This window comes from Hakea prostrata, chromosome 7, assembly GCF_041222555.1.
Source record: "Hakea prostrata isolate BN-2017 chromosome 7, UWA_Hpros_2, whole genome shotgun sequence".
Taxonomy (NCBI): domain Eukaryota; kingdom Viridiplantae; phylum Streptophyta; class Magnoliopsida; order Proteales; family Proteaceae; genus Hakea; species Hakea prostrata.
Window position 1 is genome coordinate 14,321,763 of NC_142606.1, and position 13,275 is coordinate 14,335,037.

Sequence of the window (13,275 nt, forward strand, 5' to 3'; positions counted from 1 at the left end):
GTATAGACAAATCTGTTTGAATGTCCATCAAGATCTAACGGTCCATATTACCCACACTAGCCAGTATTCGAAATAATTTTAGTAGTCATATATTACCCATATCAGACCAATAAGAAAACTAAACCACATAGTATAACACAATCAATAAAATCCATCTTATGTGAAATATTTAATTAATATTTTAATATCTTTTGGATTTGCACGTCATAGCTTTTTAATGGCGCTTTGAGTAATGAATTTGCAGGGTTATTTGCACATTTTGCAAAACCATGCACCCTAGTTTATCTATTTCATGGTTGGGTACCCTAGTTTATCTATTTTGTCAATGGAGATAAGTAGAGCGGTTAAAAGCCACCCTTCCATGGGGAGATGAGGAGATCCTAGGTTCGCACCTATTGGATGGCGGCATCTATATTAGTAATATTCCCCCTTATATATAAACTCTTCGGCTAAAAAGTTTATCTATTTCATTTTCCATGTTTTTTTTTTGCCAAATTTAACTTCTCTCTTTTTTTTTTACATTTTTTTATGAGGTTCATCCGGGCCAGCTTGCGCGCACCACGATTACATCCTCAAATTAATGCCTCCGAATGGGTGCTAACCCAAGAAGTTCTTCGATTGGGAGCCATATCATGCAACCAAAAGAACTCCCTGATCTACTGATCTATGCATATCCACCCAAAAACATCAATATATTGTCCCTTTGCTGGAAATTTGTATGAGAAATCTATCCAATGTGAGGAAGTGGATGGGTATTTAAAGCTTGACGAGAAATCGTGATGGTTTTTTTTTTTTATCTCCATTGAAAATCTGCAATTGAATCTTCACTAACAACTAGTTAACACTATCGATTTGTCTTTAGACATGGTTGTGGAAGTAGTGATCAGAGGAAATGTAGGAAGGATGAAGCAACGATGACCTTTTTCAATTGAGTAGGAGTAGATTCTTCAAATTTATGGAAGAAAATATTGAAGGAAATGAACAAACGTGGTAGCAACTTAGTATGCATTTGGTAACAATTCCGTTTTTAGTATGCGTTTGGTAATGTTTCTATTACGAGAGACCAATTCTCACACATAACCATTTTTAATGTTATGTATTAAAAGACTATTATTTGCTTGGAAATAGGTGTTTGATAAATAAGTTCTCAAATATTTCAAGATACTACTATTAGAATAAATTAGTATTTGTTAAACTCATTATAAGGTTTCAATAGGGACCAATTTGTTTATGTTATTTGTTAAACTCATTATGCAAAACCATTTGTTAGACTACTTTTTCTAATTGGTCCATTCTTAAAGAACAAAAGAATGAACCGTCTTAACAAACGCATGTAACCTGTTCTTCATTTCCCAGAAAATAGAAGAACACCAAAAATGTTTTTTGATAACTTTATCAAACGCTCCCATATTACCCACACACACTTGGTGTTAAGAGCTACGTGGGCGTAGGGTTATTTTGGTCATTTTTAGAATGAAGTTACCATATGATGATATGACACAAATCAACTGGTGTTAGCTGATAAGTTTTTATCGCTAAAGGGACCATTCGGATTTTAGGCCTCACCAAAGGGACTCCAATGTAAATTTTATTCTTTTTTGAGGTAGAAGTGAAGGACCGATAATGTAAAATTCCATCTAAAAAACCTGAGTCCTCGCTCTCCTACAGAACGCAAATTGGCGCGGGAAATTGCTGAAGCTGCCACTTAGAGCGTCTCTAAGAATCTGAGACAGTCAGAAAACCCAACTGTTAATCTCTTCTAATTCAATCGAAAAGGTCGTTTTACGTTCAAAGATTCAAAAAGTTCCAAAATCTGGGGAAGGCCCTAAGAGAACGTGTGAACAACCATGGAGAAAATCTCTGCAGCAGTTGCCATGGAATGGAGCATCGAACTCGAGAAAGGACTTCGCTCGAAAACACCCGGTAAGTACTCTCAGTCGCTCTCCTTTTACAGTTTTTACTTGGTGGGGGGGGGGGTGTGTGTGTGCTAAATCTGCCTTTTGGCTGCGACGAACCGTAAACTAGGGTACTCAGAACAGGGTTAAGCGTAATTCTTAATAATTTTTACAATGATTTGTGTTTTAGTTATTTGAGACTGTATTCATAAGTCTTCTTTCTTTTCAGTACAGAGTTAGTTAGTATTAAATGCACTCAGTTTCATTTCTTTTTCTTCTATTGTTTGATTGGTAATAGTATAGGTGCATTTAAGCTGACAAACTAGGAGATTGCCGGTTTTGATATTCTGACAATATACAATAGGTTAAGATAGGGAGAATAGAACGATTGAAAGAAGGGCTAAGACTAAGAGAGCGACAACCAAAATAGTGAACTGAGTTGAAGACATGTCTGGATTCATTCAATCTCAATGAAGAGGATTATGATTTTTTTTTTGGAAGGGGGGGGGGGGAAGAATTGGTAACTTTTTATAATAGGGGACCGGGACTATTAAATATACCACAGTGAGACTTGAACTCGTGATCTCTTCTTGGATTATGACTAAATCTTAAAAAGTTTTTGGAACTAATTTTAACTGATAGATATTTGGGTTGACATATGAGCTCTTTTCATGATTTTGGGCGCCTTGACCATAGTCAAGTAGCTGAAAAGTCCTCCAAACTTCTTTGTTTTTTTTGGGTAGAAAAAGTCCTCCAAACTTAAATTAGTGGAATTTTGAAAATTTCATAATTGAAATATCAATTAAGATAATTTTATAAAGAAGATTAAAATGTTGCTGCTACTGCTTCGAGAACTTTGTGGAATGATAATGTGGTTCAATCCATTGCAGATCCTCCATTGATGTTCACTAATCAGTAATGTTAACATTTTGACATGCCGGCTTATTTTTCATATACTTCCATCTTCCTTTTTAGATCTACTGGGTTATATTGATGATGGATTGCTTCTCTGTTATTTATAGGACTGCACAAAGTTTACTTGTTAAACATGTGTTATTCAATTACAGGTCAGTCCATTGAGGCTATATTACAATTTGTCCCTAGACTTGAGCAGTGGAGCAAGGAGCCTTGCCATACAATGGGGGTACTGAGCATGTTTGGCTTGGTTCCTGGGCAGGATAGGCTCTTCGCAAACACCATCCTTCTTAGGCTTGCAGAGGCTTTTAGGTGTGGGGACAAGCTTATTCGGCTCTCCATTGTAAAGGTTTTCCTCTCAGAGCTGAGGTACCGTAGAAAGAGAGGTAAACAATATAATGGGATTCTGGCTAGGAAGAGGGTTTCCAACCATTTAGATCTGCTTAGAAGAGTGAAGATAGTTGTTGACACTGGTGATGTTGAAGCCCGTGCACTGGCTTTATGTCTCCTTGGTTGTTGGGCTGACTTTGCCAAGGAAAGTGTTGAAATACGTTATACGGTACTGTCAAGCCTGGAATCATGCCATGTTTTGGAGGTACTGTTGCTAAATTTTTCTAGCTTTATGATTTATAGTGCCACTATTAGTCTGTTGTTTGATTCATCATTTGTAATGTGATCTCATATTTTGCTCATACAGGTTGTTACTTAACTAGTTGGGATTTCTATTGACAATGAGATCTAATGCATGATTAGAAATTTTATGTCTTCTTGGGAATATACGTAGAGAAATTGATCAGTTGAATAATTACTACATCAAGTCCTCTAGAACATAACTTAAGCCACCTCCATATACACCAAATAGTTTCCCTAGGTGGTGTATGGTAAATTTGAAACCTGAAAGGGCTAAGGCCATCCTGACCTGCTTTCTCCTATGGACATAAATAATACTGATACCTCATGATCTTGCAGTGGGATGGGGCTGCAGATGTTGGTTGGTCCTTTAAGTTGGTTGTTTCATCCCTCCAATGATTTAGTTGATTGATTAGTCAGATCTGATGGAATAATAGGTAAGACAAAATGGAAACTTTAGGAAGACAAATTTAGAAACTAAAAAGAAACAAGGGGGACTCACAAACCAGATGTCAGATGAACCTCCAGTTTTGGTCGGGGGGGGGGGAAGGGATAGTATCTTGCAGAGACGATGAGCATCAAATAGGTTAATAATGATATAAAAGAAGACATAAAGGGAATAGAGATTACCCAAGGATCTCCATGATAGAAGAGAGGGTTGTTGCCGGAATTTGACAGAACAGTATCATAGAAGAAGAAAGGACTACACAGAAGATGAGAGAAGGTGGGGGGATATGACTTGGTATCACCACGAAGCCTAGTAGTTGGCAACTGATTCACCACAGAGATAACACATAATAAAGTATAGTTGAATAGTCGAAATCATGGCCAGCATGCCTTCTTCTCCGTGTATGTAAAAACCAATCTACAATTGCAAGAATAATAACCGTACCATGTCTGGGGGTCAAACCAATCAGGTCCTGAAAGACTTCATTTTGGCTCATGGTTGGTTTCTACGGGTCTTGGGGATTTTTTGGTTTATTGATGTATTGGGCCCGTTTTGTAATAGCATATTTAGGGTTGTAATTTTGAAAATGGGATTTACTTTATTAGCTAGTCTAGTTAGAGTTGTGTTTCTTTGGTGTGTGTTATTAAGTGGTTTAGTTCTGTCTCTGAAGTCCAGCCTTATTTGAGTCTTTTTCCTTTATTATTTTGGTCTTTTAGTTTGAATTACATTATCGGTTAATAATTGGTTGAGGCCTTTATGATATTTCAGTCCAGAAGTTCAAGGCTACTACCTTGTATATGAATTTGGTTTGTTGGGTTTGGTTTTATGGTGATTCAGTTCCAACCCCTTCTTTGGTGATTCCAGTCAAGGCCTTTAGTGGTGATTCTGTGGTGATATACCTTAGTTTTCTTTTTACCTTCTTTCTAACTAAATACAGGTAAAATCTCAACTCCATACCTGCACAAGTTTCTTCTCTAGTTTAATTCTTGATTCATATTATTCTGTTGGATGTTGTTTAAGTTCTCAGAGTTCAAATCTAAATTCAGCTAATAATTTATTAAGTTTTGTTATCCAAGTCAGCATTCAGATACTATTTATTCTATTAATTACAGAGAGTCCTCCCTTCCCTCGGTGGGATTGTCTGAAACCTTCAGAGTTTGGAGTCTCATTTCAATTTCTTACGAGATTTATCAACCAGATGTGTCTCTTAATCTATTTCTGGTTCCAAAATCTGTTTGCTATTGTCCGATTCTATATCTGATTTCTCAGTTTCTTCCTACATTTGAATCGATTTCTGGTCTACTTCACTGGGATTCTGTTTTTTTCAAAAGGTTTTGGAATTCCTTAGTAATGGGGAACAAAATAGAGAAGCAGGAAAGCAAAAGACAAAGAGAATGGGTTTTTTTTTTTTTTGGGGGGGGGGGGGGGGGGGGGGTTGGAATCAAAATTGAAAATTTTGTGCACCAAAATTTTGGTGAAACACGGTACGTTGTACCATAATTCAGTTGCATGTTTTGATGGGTTTAAGGTGCTTTTTGGGGTCTGATTTTTTTGTTTCCCGGCAATTTCGAGGCCAATAAACACACTGGCAGCAGATTTTTTTTTATTACTTGAACAGTTAAACCTAACACAAACTAGTCTTCTTGATTTGCGGATGTACGTAGACGAATCTAGATCATGTATTTTCACAAATTTAAACATGGGTAGACAAAAAAACTTCCATTAAACGCAATAAAAAAAAAATAGTAGTCAAATACAATTTACATTTACTTAGATTTTCAAACTCTTAATGCTATTAAGGAAGGATTTAAAGTTTTGTACCCCCTTGGACTAATATTGTTATAGTGAACAATAGCCAGAGGCATTAACAAATAGGTGAGTGACCACCCAATCCCGAAAAGGTGCATCTTATTGGTTTCTGACTATATTAGCACATTGAAGGATTTTTTGGCCAAAAACAGCCTCTCTGTGATGTGTGGGTAAAGCTCTAATGTGGGCGCTGTTGTTTTTCTGCTTGGTTTTATTGTGTAACTTAAACTGACAACTAGGCATGGTTGGAGAACTCTTGAGATCTCACGATATCTCTTTTTTTTCCATGTAGTGAGACAAGATGATGTGCTTAGCGCATAGGGTCTCAAGTCTTTCCTCTCAATTTGTAACTGTAAATAGAACTCAAGAGTTATGAAGAAAGAAGAGAGAAACAGAGAAGAAAAGCCCACAATGTGCTGTCGAGCTTCACAGAAACTTGTGAAGTCTCCAATGCCTTTTAGCTTTATTTACAGGACCACATTACAGAGCATGTCTTCTCTGGTGGTCCTAATATAAGATTATTTACCAATTAAACCTTTGAACTGCTAGATTAAAGTTTGGTATTCATGAATCATGAGTGAATACTAGACAACTAAAACATTAAAAAGATAGGGCCATGGTCATCTAATATGAAATCAGGGTCTATTCTTGGCCTGTGACGGTATGGGTAAAACAATGAAGCTTCTCATACATTCCCTAAACCATTTGGGCTATAACTTGTTTGCCTGTTTCTTTTATCTGTATTTGTGTACCGTGGCTTAAAATCATCGAAAATTATTTATTCTTTTGGCACCTAGGTGTTGTTCCAATAGTCTAATCCTGAAGATTTATTTCCCTTAAAATAAATGGCAAGGGTGTCACTTAGCAATGTTTTGGGGGTTTATGCAGGTGAAGGCATCATTATTTGCTGCAGGATGCTTTTCTGAGTTGTCAGAGGACTTTGCATCTGTGTTTCTGGAGATACTTATTAATATGGTGAAATCACCAAAACTATCTTCTGTAGTACAACTTGCAGCGATTCGTGCCTTTGCTAAAATGGGGTGCTCACCTTTACTCGCAAGTAAAGCTTACAAGGTGCTATATTTCCTCAACTTACATGACATGCATAGATTCCGGCATATTTTTGTTTTGTAAAATTGGCAGCAAAGAGTAGTATGTCTGACCAAAGCTAAAGGGTAGAGGGAGATATCAGTCTGGACTAGGCCGTGAAAGCACGACTCAAAAAATTCTGAATGGTGTAAAGGGACCACAGAATGCTGGGAAGTTAATAAATTGGAAGGCTGAACCATAAACCTTCTGTCCCCTAAAATAAAGGGGAATAAACCATGACAGATAGGAAACGGGAGGTGATAGTAAAGGAACATCATGTGTTGCCTCTCTTTTCTATATAGGGTCTAATAGGAACCCAAATTCAGGTAATAAAATTACTACTGAATTGTGGAAATTGGTTGAATTAACAGGTTTCAAATGCAATGCTGCTGTAAGACTTCAATATAAAATAAGTGGATTTGCACTAGAAATGGAAAATTTAGACACACTACTGCTAACCTGAGGCATGAAGTTCTCTCAACTCCAACTGCAAGACCGACGGCTGAACCTCTCACTCAAAAACCAGAACTGCCTTTCTTCCTCTCCCCTTAACCAGAATCACAGTCCCCTCCATAACCAATTCTGCACTGACCCAACCTGTAGCTTCTACGTGTCCTTTGCCCCTAACCCGTGTTTTCCATGAAGCCCCTTCTGCGCTGTGAGTGTAGACTCGTCTAATTAATGGTCTAACAGGCTCACAGGAAGAGTCATTTGATCTAATGAAGTCTCAGCAATAGAAGCAGGGAATCACAACATGACTGGATCTCATTGAGGACTTGAAAAACAATTTATCAATCGTGCTTAGTACAGGAAAAGTCCTCCTTAAGAAATCATCTCTGCACTCTCAACAGGTTGTCAAGTGTTTGAGGCACCATTCTTTGAATTCCTTAAGAGTCTGCAGCATCATTATTTGTAGTGGAGAGAGCTTGTTTGTTTGATTTATTGTTTTGTCTTCACATTGGTTTGCTTACAAGAGCGTTAGAGATTTGGGTAGTTTCTATAAAAGCTTAATCCTGGAACCTCGCCCATGTCTTTGAGGAAACTTCAACTTCTCTTTCTTAAACTTGTCTGCACTACCCCCCGCTGGGAGGGGGGGGGGGGAACTCATTTTTGTTAGGAAATCCATTCCAAACAGAGGTGTTATGCACTCCTGGTCTTGTAAAGTTTCTCTCTGATGTAGATTAAGGAACCTTTATTAAATACATTGTTGAAACCACACTATCACTTGGTGGGGAGAATGAATCAGTGGTACAAGGTCTCAGAACTTCTCAGCTCTCACCATATAATAGGATGTCATCAAAATCTGAATGCAAGGTTTTCTTGATCAGTAGCACATCATAGTAGATGTGGTAGTAACAAGAAAAACATGCTGGCATGCTTAGAAGAGTGGAGCTCTTTGAGGATTTATGATCTTCATCACTATTAAGTATTAACGCATCATGGAGACATAACATGAATTTATGGCTTAGTATTGTAACCATAAATTCTTACAAAGCCATAAATTCTGACTTCTACTGCTCCAATTTGCATTTCTGAAGGTTTTTATGCCACAATATCCTTATCGGCTGTCATTATTGTTGTAGGCAGGTCAAAAGCTTTTGGTGGAGTCTTCAGAGGAGAATCATGTTGTTTTGATCTTAATTTCACTCTCAAAACTTGCTTCGAAGTCAGTGATCTTGATTCCTAAGCAGGTCATTTTCCAACTGTCTGAGTGAATTTAGTTATTCTAATTGATAAATAACGGCATTCATATTATCAAATTACTACGCCTTGGTTCTGCAGTCGGTGTTTTATGATGCACAAAAATGTCTTGCAGGTTATATGCACGTCTGTGATCGCAACATATAGGAAATTTTTCTTGGAGAATGAATTGATTGTAAACAATTGATATCTTTGCTCATGTTATCATGTACCGTTGCTTCACCCCTTTTTGGGTGTGTTTCTGGATGCAGAAAGACTTCTTAATATCAATTCTCTCCAGAGGATTTTCTTCCCATGTCCAAGCCATAGCATTACGATGCTTGCGTTTCCTTGTCAAGGGAGGAATCTATCGCCATGCTGTTGATGCAAATTTACTCCAGAAGTTGTTTCAGCTAGTAGATAAACCTGACTTAAACCCCACCTTGCAATGTGAGGCTCTATGGATATTACGTAAGGTATTGTTGTGCTGCTCCATTAAACTGATTCATGGTTATTTCCTTTTAAATCTATTGACTGGATTCTTTGTTGAGCTGCAGATTTTCCGGTGCACCCTGCCAAATCTTCCTTGCGTGGGGGTGCCTGAATTTGTTGAGATGGTGTCTGTTGTGGAAAAGGCAGCTCAGTGTCCAGTGCGGTCACCAAGGTTTTTGGCCCTCTCTCTTCTTGTAGATATTTCATGTAACTTTAAAGGGAAGATGGAAATGTCTGTTTGTGGTAGTTCTTTACTTCCTTCAAAGATAGTTGCCTTAGTTATAGATCAGATAGTTTTGTTGGTAGAAAAGCCATATTGCTTAGAGTCAGAGATGATGCGAGAATGTCAAAGCTTACTCCACTTGGTTCTTCGTTTGGTCAAAGAATATCCAGACTTGGGGAATTTTGCACTTGATAAAATAAGATTCTCAATACAGTCCATGATCACTGTGCTTGATGAAGGCCTAAGTACAAAAGAGCCAGATTCTGTTCCTCTGTCTGGGGGATTGGAAATTGTAAGATGCAGCTCCCTTTCTTCAAAGGTTGGCCCTTGCCTGTACAGATTTGCAGTGTCCTGTCTTGAAGTACTAGATGAAGCCAGTGTTATGTCTGTTGAAATACTTGGTAATGCAAAGCTTCTGCTTGAACTTTTGGACCAAGGAAACCTATTTAATCATGGTATATGCTCTGTTTATTCACTTCTCCTGCAATATCAGGTTATGTGGAATTCTCTGACCTACAATCTGGACAAGGACTTGAGAGCCTCTCAGAATAATTACTGGGTTGAGCATGAAAGGCTTACTCTTAAGTTTTCAGAGGATATGATCAATAGAAATGATACTTGGTCTGCATACAGAGCTGGAAAGTATGCAACTTGTCATGGAGCATGGTTTGCATCATTGTTCACATTTAGAAAATTAGCCAATAAGGTTCAATCAGATTCCTGCCTTCGCTGGTTAAAATCTCTGGCTGCATTTGCCCTTGCTGAAAGCAAAATCCTCTTCCTTCTTTTCCCAGAAGAAAGTCTCCAATTAGTAAAAAGACTAGAAGTAAATGGAATTTTGGCAGATGAAGTTGTGCAACATGTTTCTACAGATGCCAACTTTCTTAATTATGGTGAAAGGATAGGTGGGGCTTATAGCAGTGTTTGCTCTTCGAAGGATTTGTTATCAGACACTAACACACCCGATCGAGCATTTTATTTCCAAAGGTGGTTGTTGTGTCTCAGATCCAAGGTTCTAGAAACTGTGGCTGATACAGTCCAACTCATCGGCACTAGTCCATATAACCAAAAAAGCATGGAAAAGAATGACCAGATTCAGGGAAGTAATGAATTTGAGTCTGGTTTTGCGGGACTCTCACAACATATCCACTCTTTGATTCAGTCCTTCTTTCAGTTCTCTTGTCAGTTTAACAAGTTGGCAAAAGAATTTGATCTTCTTGCAACATCTTTCATGGGCTTGGATAGTAGAAGCTTCAAAACTATTTCACTACTTGCACTTAATTGTTCGCTATTGGCCTTCTGCACTGGCTTTGTTGTATACTTCCCAAAAATACAGTATTACAAGAATTCTATCACTTGTGTTTTGCAGATGAAAGAAAACTTTTCACATTCCTTGTTGTTACAAGATCTAATTGAGCGGTTATGGCATGTGGACCATGAGAGCATTACAAATTTGAAGCTACTATTGACAGTTATTGGAGGGCCTAAAAATTGCTTCCACTTCCAACCTAGGAGTCTATTATCTAATCCTGGCCATAGAGAAAGAAACATTTTAACGCTTTGTAGGTATGCTGTTTCGGGTGTCCTACAGTTGCAAGAACAAGCCAAGTTAGTGAACAATGATGGAAGTCTGTGCCAATTTGCTGGTTCCAGCCTGCAACTTATGTCTGACTTATTAAAGAAATGGATGCACATTCCTTTTTGGATTCCCGGGTATTTCTTTCGAGTAAGGTAAGCTTCTGGTACCATGATTTTTCTTTGAATTCCCCATGAGAAAAAAAAATCATCCTATAACTACATGAAGTATTGAGATGCCTTATTCTGCATCCAGAACCCAGAAGATGTAAAATTGCATTTTTGTCCCATATAAGGAGGGTCTGAGGAGCATAATTGTCATGGCATTGCTTAAGCATCTCCTAGCGACAGGTGGGCCTTGACACCCAAAATGACCAGTCACCTTACCACTGCCTCATCTTACCTGAGTGTTCTTCTACTCTACCAAAAAAAAAGCTGAGCGTTCTGACAATTATACTGAGCAATTACTGTATGTTATACTATTATGGTTGTCTATATTAAACTCATAGCTGACATCATCATCCCATCTGGATACTAGGTGAAGCAATGAGACACCAAAAGATTGCCTAGCTAAAAAGTAACTACTATCTTCCATGCCGTCTATTGTGCTAAAACTGGACAAAAGTCTGATTGTGTCTGGATAGTGAAAATCAGTCTTTCAATTGGATTTGTCTTTAGAAATCCTGCAATATTACTATGCCAACCATAGGAGTAAAAACTACCTGCTTGATGTTAAGCATCTGACTTTATGATTTTGCATTAACCAATCATTAGGTCTTTGGGATGTCAATATCAAGTGGACAACAAACTAGCCCAACTCTTTAGCTGATTGTTCTCTGTTTCAGTCTGAAACAAAGGGACTGATATAGCCAACTAAACAGACTAATACCCAAAAAAAATAAGAGGATAGAAGCTTGATAAAATCAATAAAATATTTGCACACATTCCTTTTAAATATATGAAAAACTGAGACCTGCTTTCTATGGAATGATGAAAGAAGCTGGTGAAGGACTGACTCAGACCAGACCAGTAGTTTTAACCTTTGATTTCGATTTATAGACCAGCCAATTATTGGTCCATTTTTTGCTGGTGCTATATTTGCTAAACACCGGGAAAACCAACTGTTCAACATCCTTGATCTATATGATGTATTATGAGTAAGAACTGTGATTGTATAATTGCCATGGGTAATAGGGTGGCCAATCGATTGGTGTTTTTGATTTGATTTGGTTGAATAAATTCTCATCCTCATGCTGACCGCTGACCAGAATCCAGAAATCATTGGCACTAGTCAAACAAAACAATGGAAAACAGTCGGGGATTGCTAGGACTGTCTATGTCTAGTGACAAACTGAGACATGGGTGGCACTTGGCAGTAGTCAATCCAAGCAAAGATGTATAAAAGTTGGCCTAGTGGAGTTATTTGTTGGCAGTAGTCAATCCAAGCAAAGATGTGTAAAAGTTGACCTAGTGTAGTTATTTTCTGACTCCAGTGGGGTTTGATAGTTTAAGTTCCAAGTAGTTGGGAAATCTGAACAATCTCAAGATGTATACTTTTTACTAGGTTTCCCATCCTGAACCCACAAGTTGGGTTTTTCTGTTGAAAAAGGCAATCTGAAGTAAATTATCAAAATATGTTCAAATGTGGTTGACACCTTGATGATAATGACTTTTCTTTCCACATTTTGTAAAGATCAAGATTGAATGACAGAACGGTTTAGGCATGTGTTTGATAATTTCTTATTTTATGTTTGCACAATACTTTTAACTGTATTTGAAGTGTAACATTTGAAATAAATTCATTTCAGGCCATGTATAGGTGCAGAGCTCTTTGCTTTTAATGCAGACACTCAAGACCCGGGTGAATTGTCCATCTTGCAGGGCTTCCATCTCTCCTTGAATCTTTGCCTTCAAATAAAAAATGCACTAGGTTCTTTTCCTGTCCAAGTCAGCAAATTGTACTGTATACTTAGTTGTAGGGCATCAGATTGTGTAACAAAAGAAGGTGTGGAAAATAAAAGGCAACCCCAGTCAGGTTTTCAGGGTTGGGAAACAAGCGAAATGGTAGATTTGAATGAAGAGCTGCTGTGGCATGTGAATGAAGGTATCGCAGGTGCAAAGAAACATGCTAAATCCCGTAATGGTTCAGTACATGCTTTCATGTGTTTTGAACTGAATAGTCACAAGCAAGGTTTCTCCTCTTGCTTGCTTGATGTTTCTGATTTTTCAGTTGGTTCCTACAAAATCAAATGGCATAGCTCTTGCATTGATAATCAAGGTTGCTATTGGAGTTTACTCCCTTTGAATGGTGGTCCTATTTTTTCTGTCAAGAAACCACTTGTTTCTGGTTAAATTATGACATTTTTTTTCTTCCAAATTGTGCATCAGATTATTCACAGTTTAATATTTAGATTCATGCCATTCTTTATTTTATTGAAAGCATTCAGGTCCTTAAACCTGAAATGGTAAGAGAAGAGTATCAAGAAAATATATATTTATAGCATAAATTTGGCTGTTGA

At 37.7% G+C, this 13,275-nt stretch overlaps 1 protein-coding gene across 1 annotated transcript; it reads left to right on the forward strand.

The window, feature by feature from the left end:
• Positions 1–1,645: 1,645 nt before the first annotated feature.
• On the forward strand, positions 1,646–13,198 carry EMB1895 (ARM repeat superfamily protein). Its single transcript, XM_089160653.1, has 7 exons — positions 1,646–1,923; positions 2,963–3,405; positions 6,586–6,771; positions 8,370–8,477; positions 8,739–8,942; positions 9,024–10,912; positions 12,565–13,198. Exons 1-7 carry the CDS (start codon positions 1,848–1,850, stop codon positions 13,106–13,108), a joined length of 3,450 nt encoding a protein of 1,149 aa, XP_089016779.1. The 5' UTR covers positions 1,646–1,847; the 3' UTR covers positions 13,109–13,198.
• Positions 13,199–13,275: the final 77 nt, after the last annotated feature.

What these genes read in the sequence shown, in the direction of transcription:
- EMB1895 (XM_089160653.1), top strand. Translation starts at nt 1,848, where the DNA reads ATGGAGAAAATCTCTGCAGCAGTTGCCATGGAATGGAGCATCGAACTC. An exon ending in AATCATGCCATGTTTTGGAG is followed by an intron (nt 3,406 to 6,585) that starts GTACTGTTGCTA and finishes GGGTTTATGCAG; the next exon opens with GTGAAGGCATCATTATTTGC. An exon ending in CTCTATGGATATTACGTAAG is followed by an intron (nt 8,943 to 9,023) that starts GTATTGTTGTGC and finishes GTTGAGCTGCAG; the next exon opens with ATTTTCCGGTGCACCCTGCC.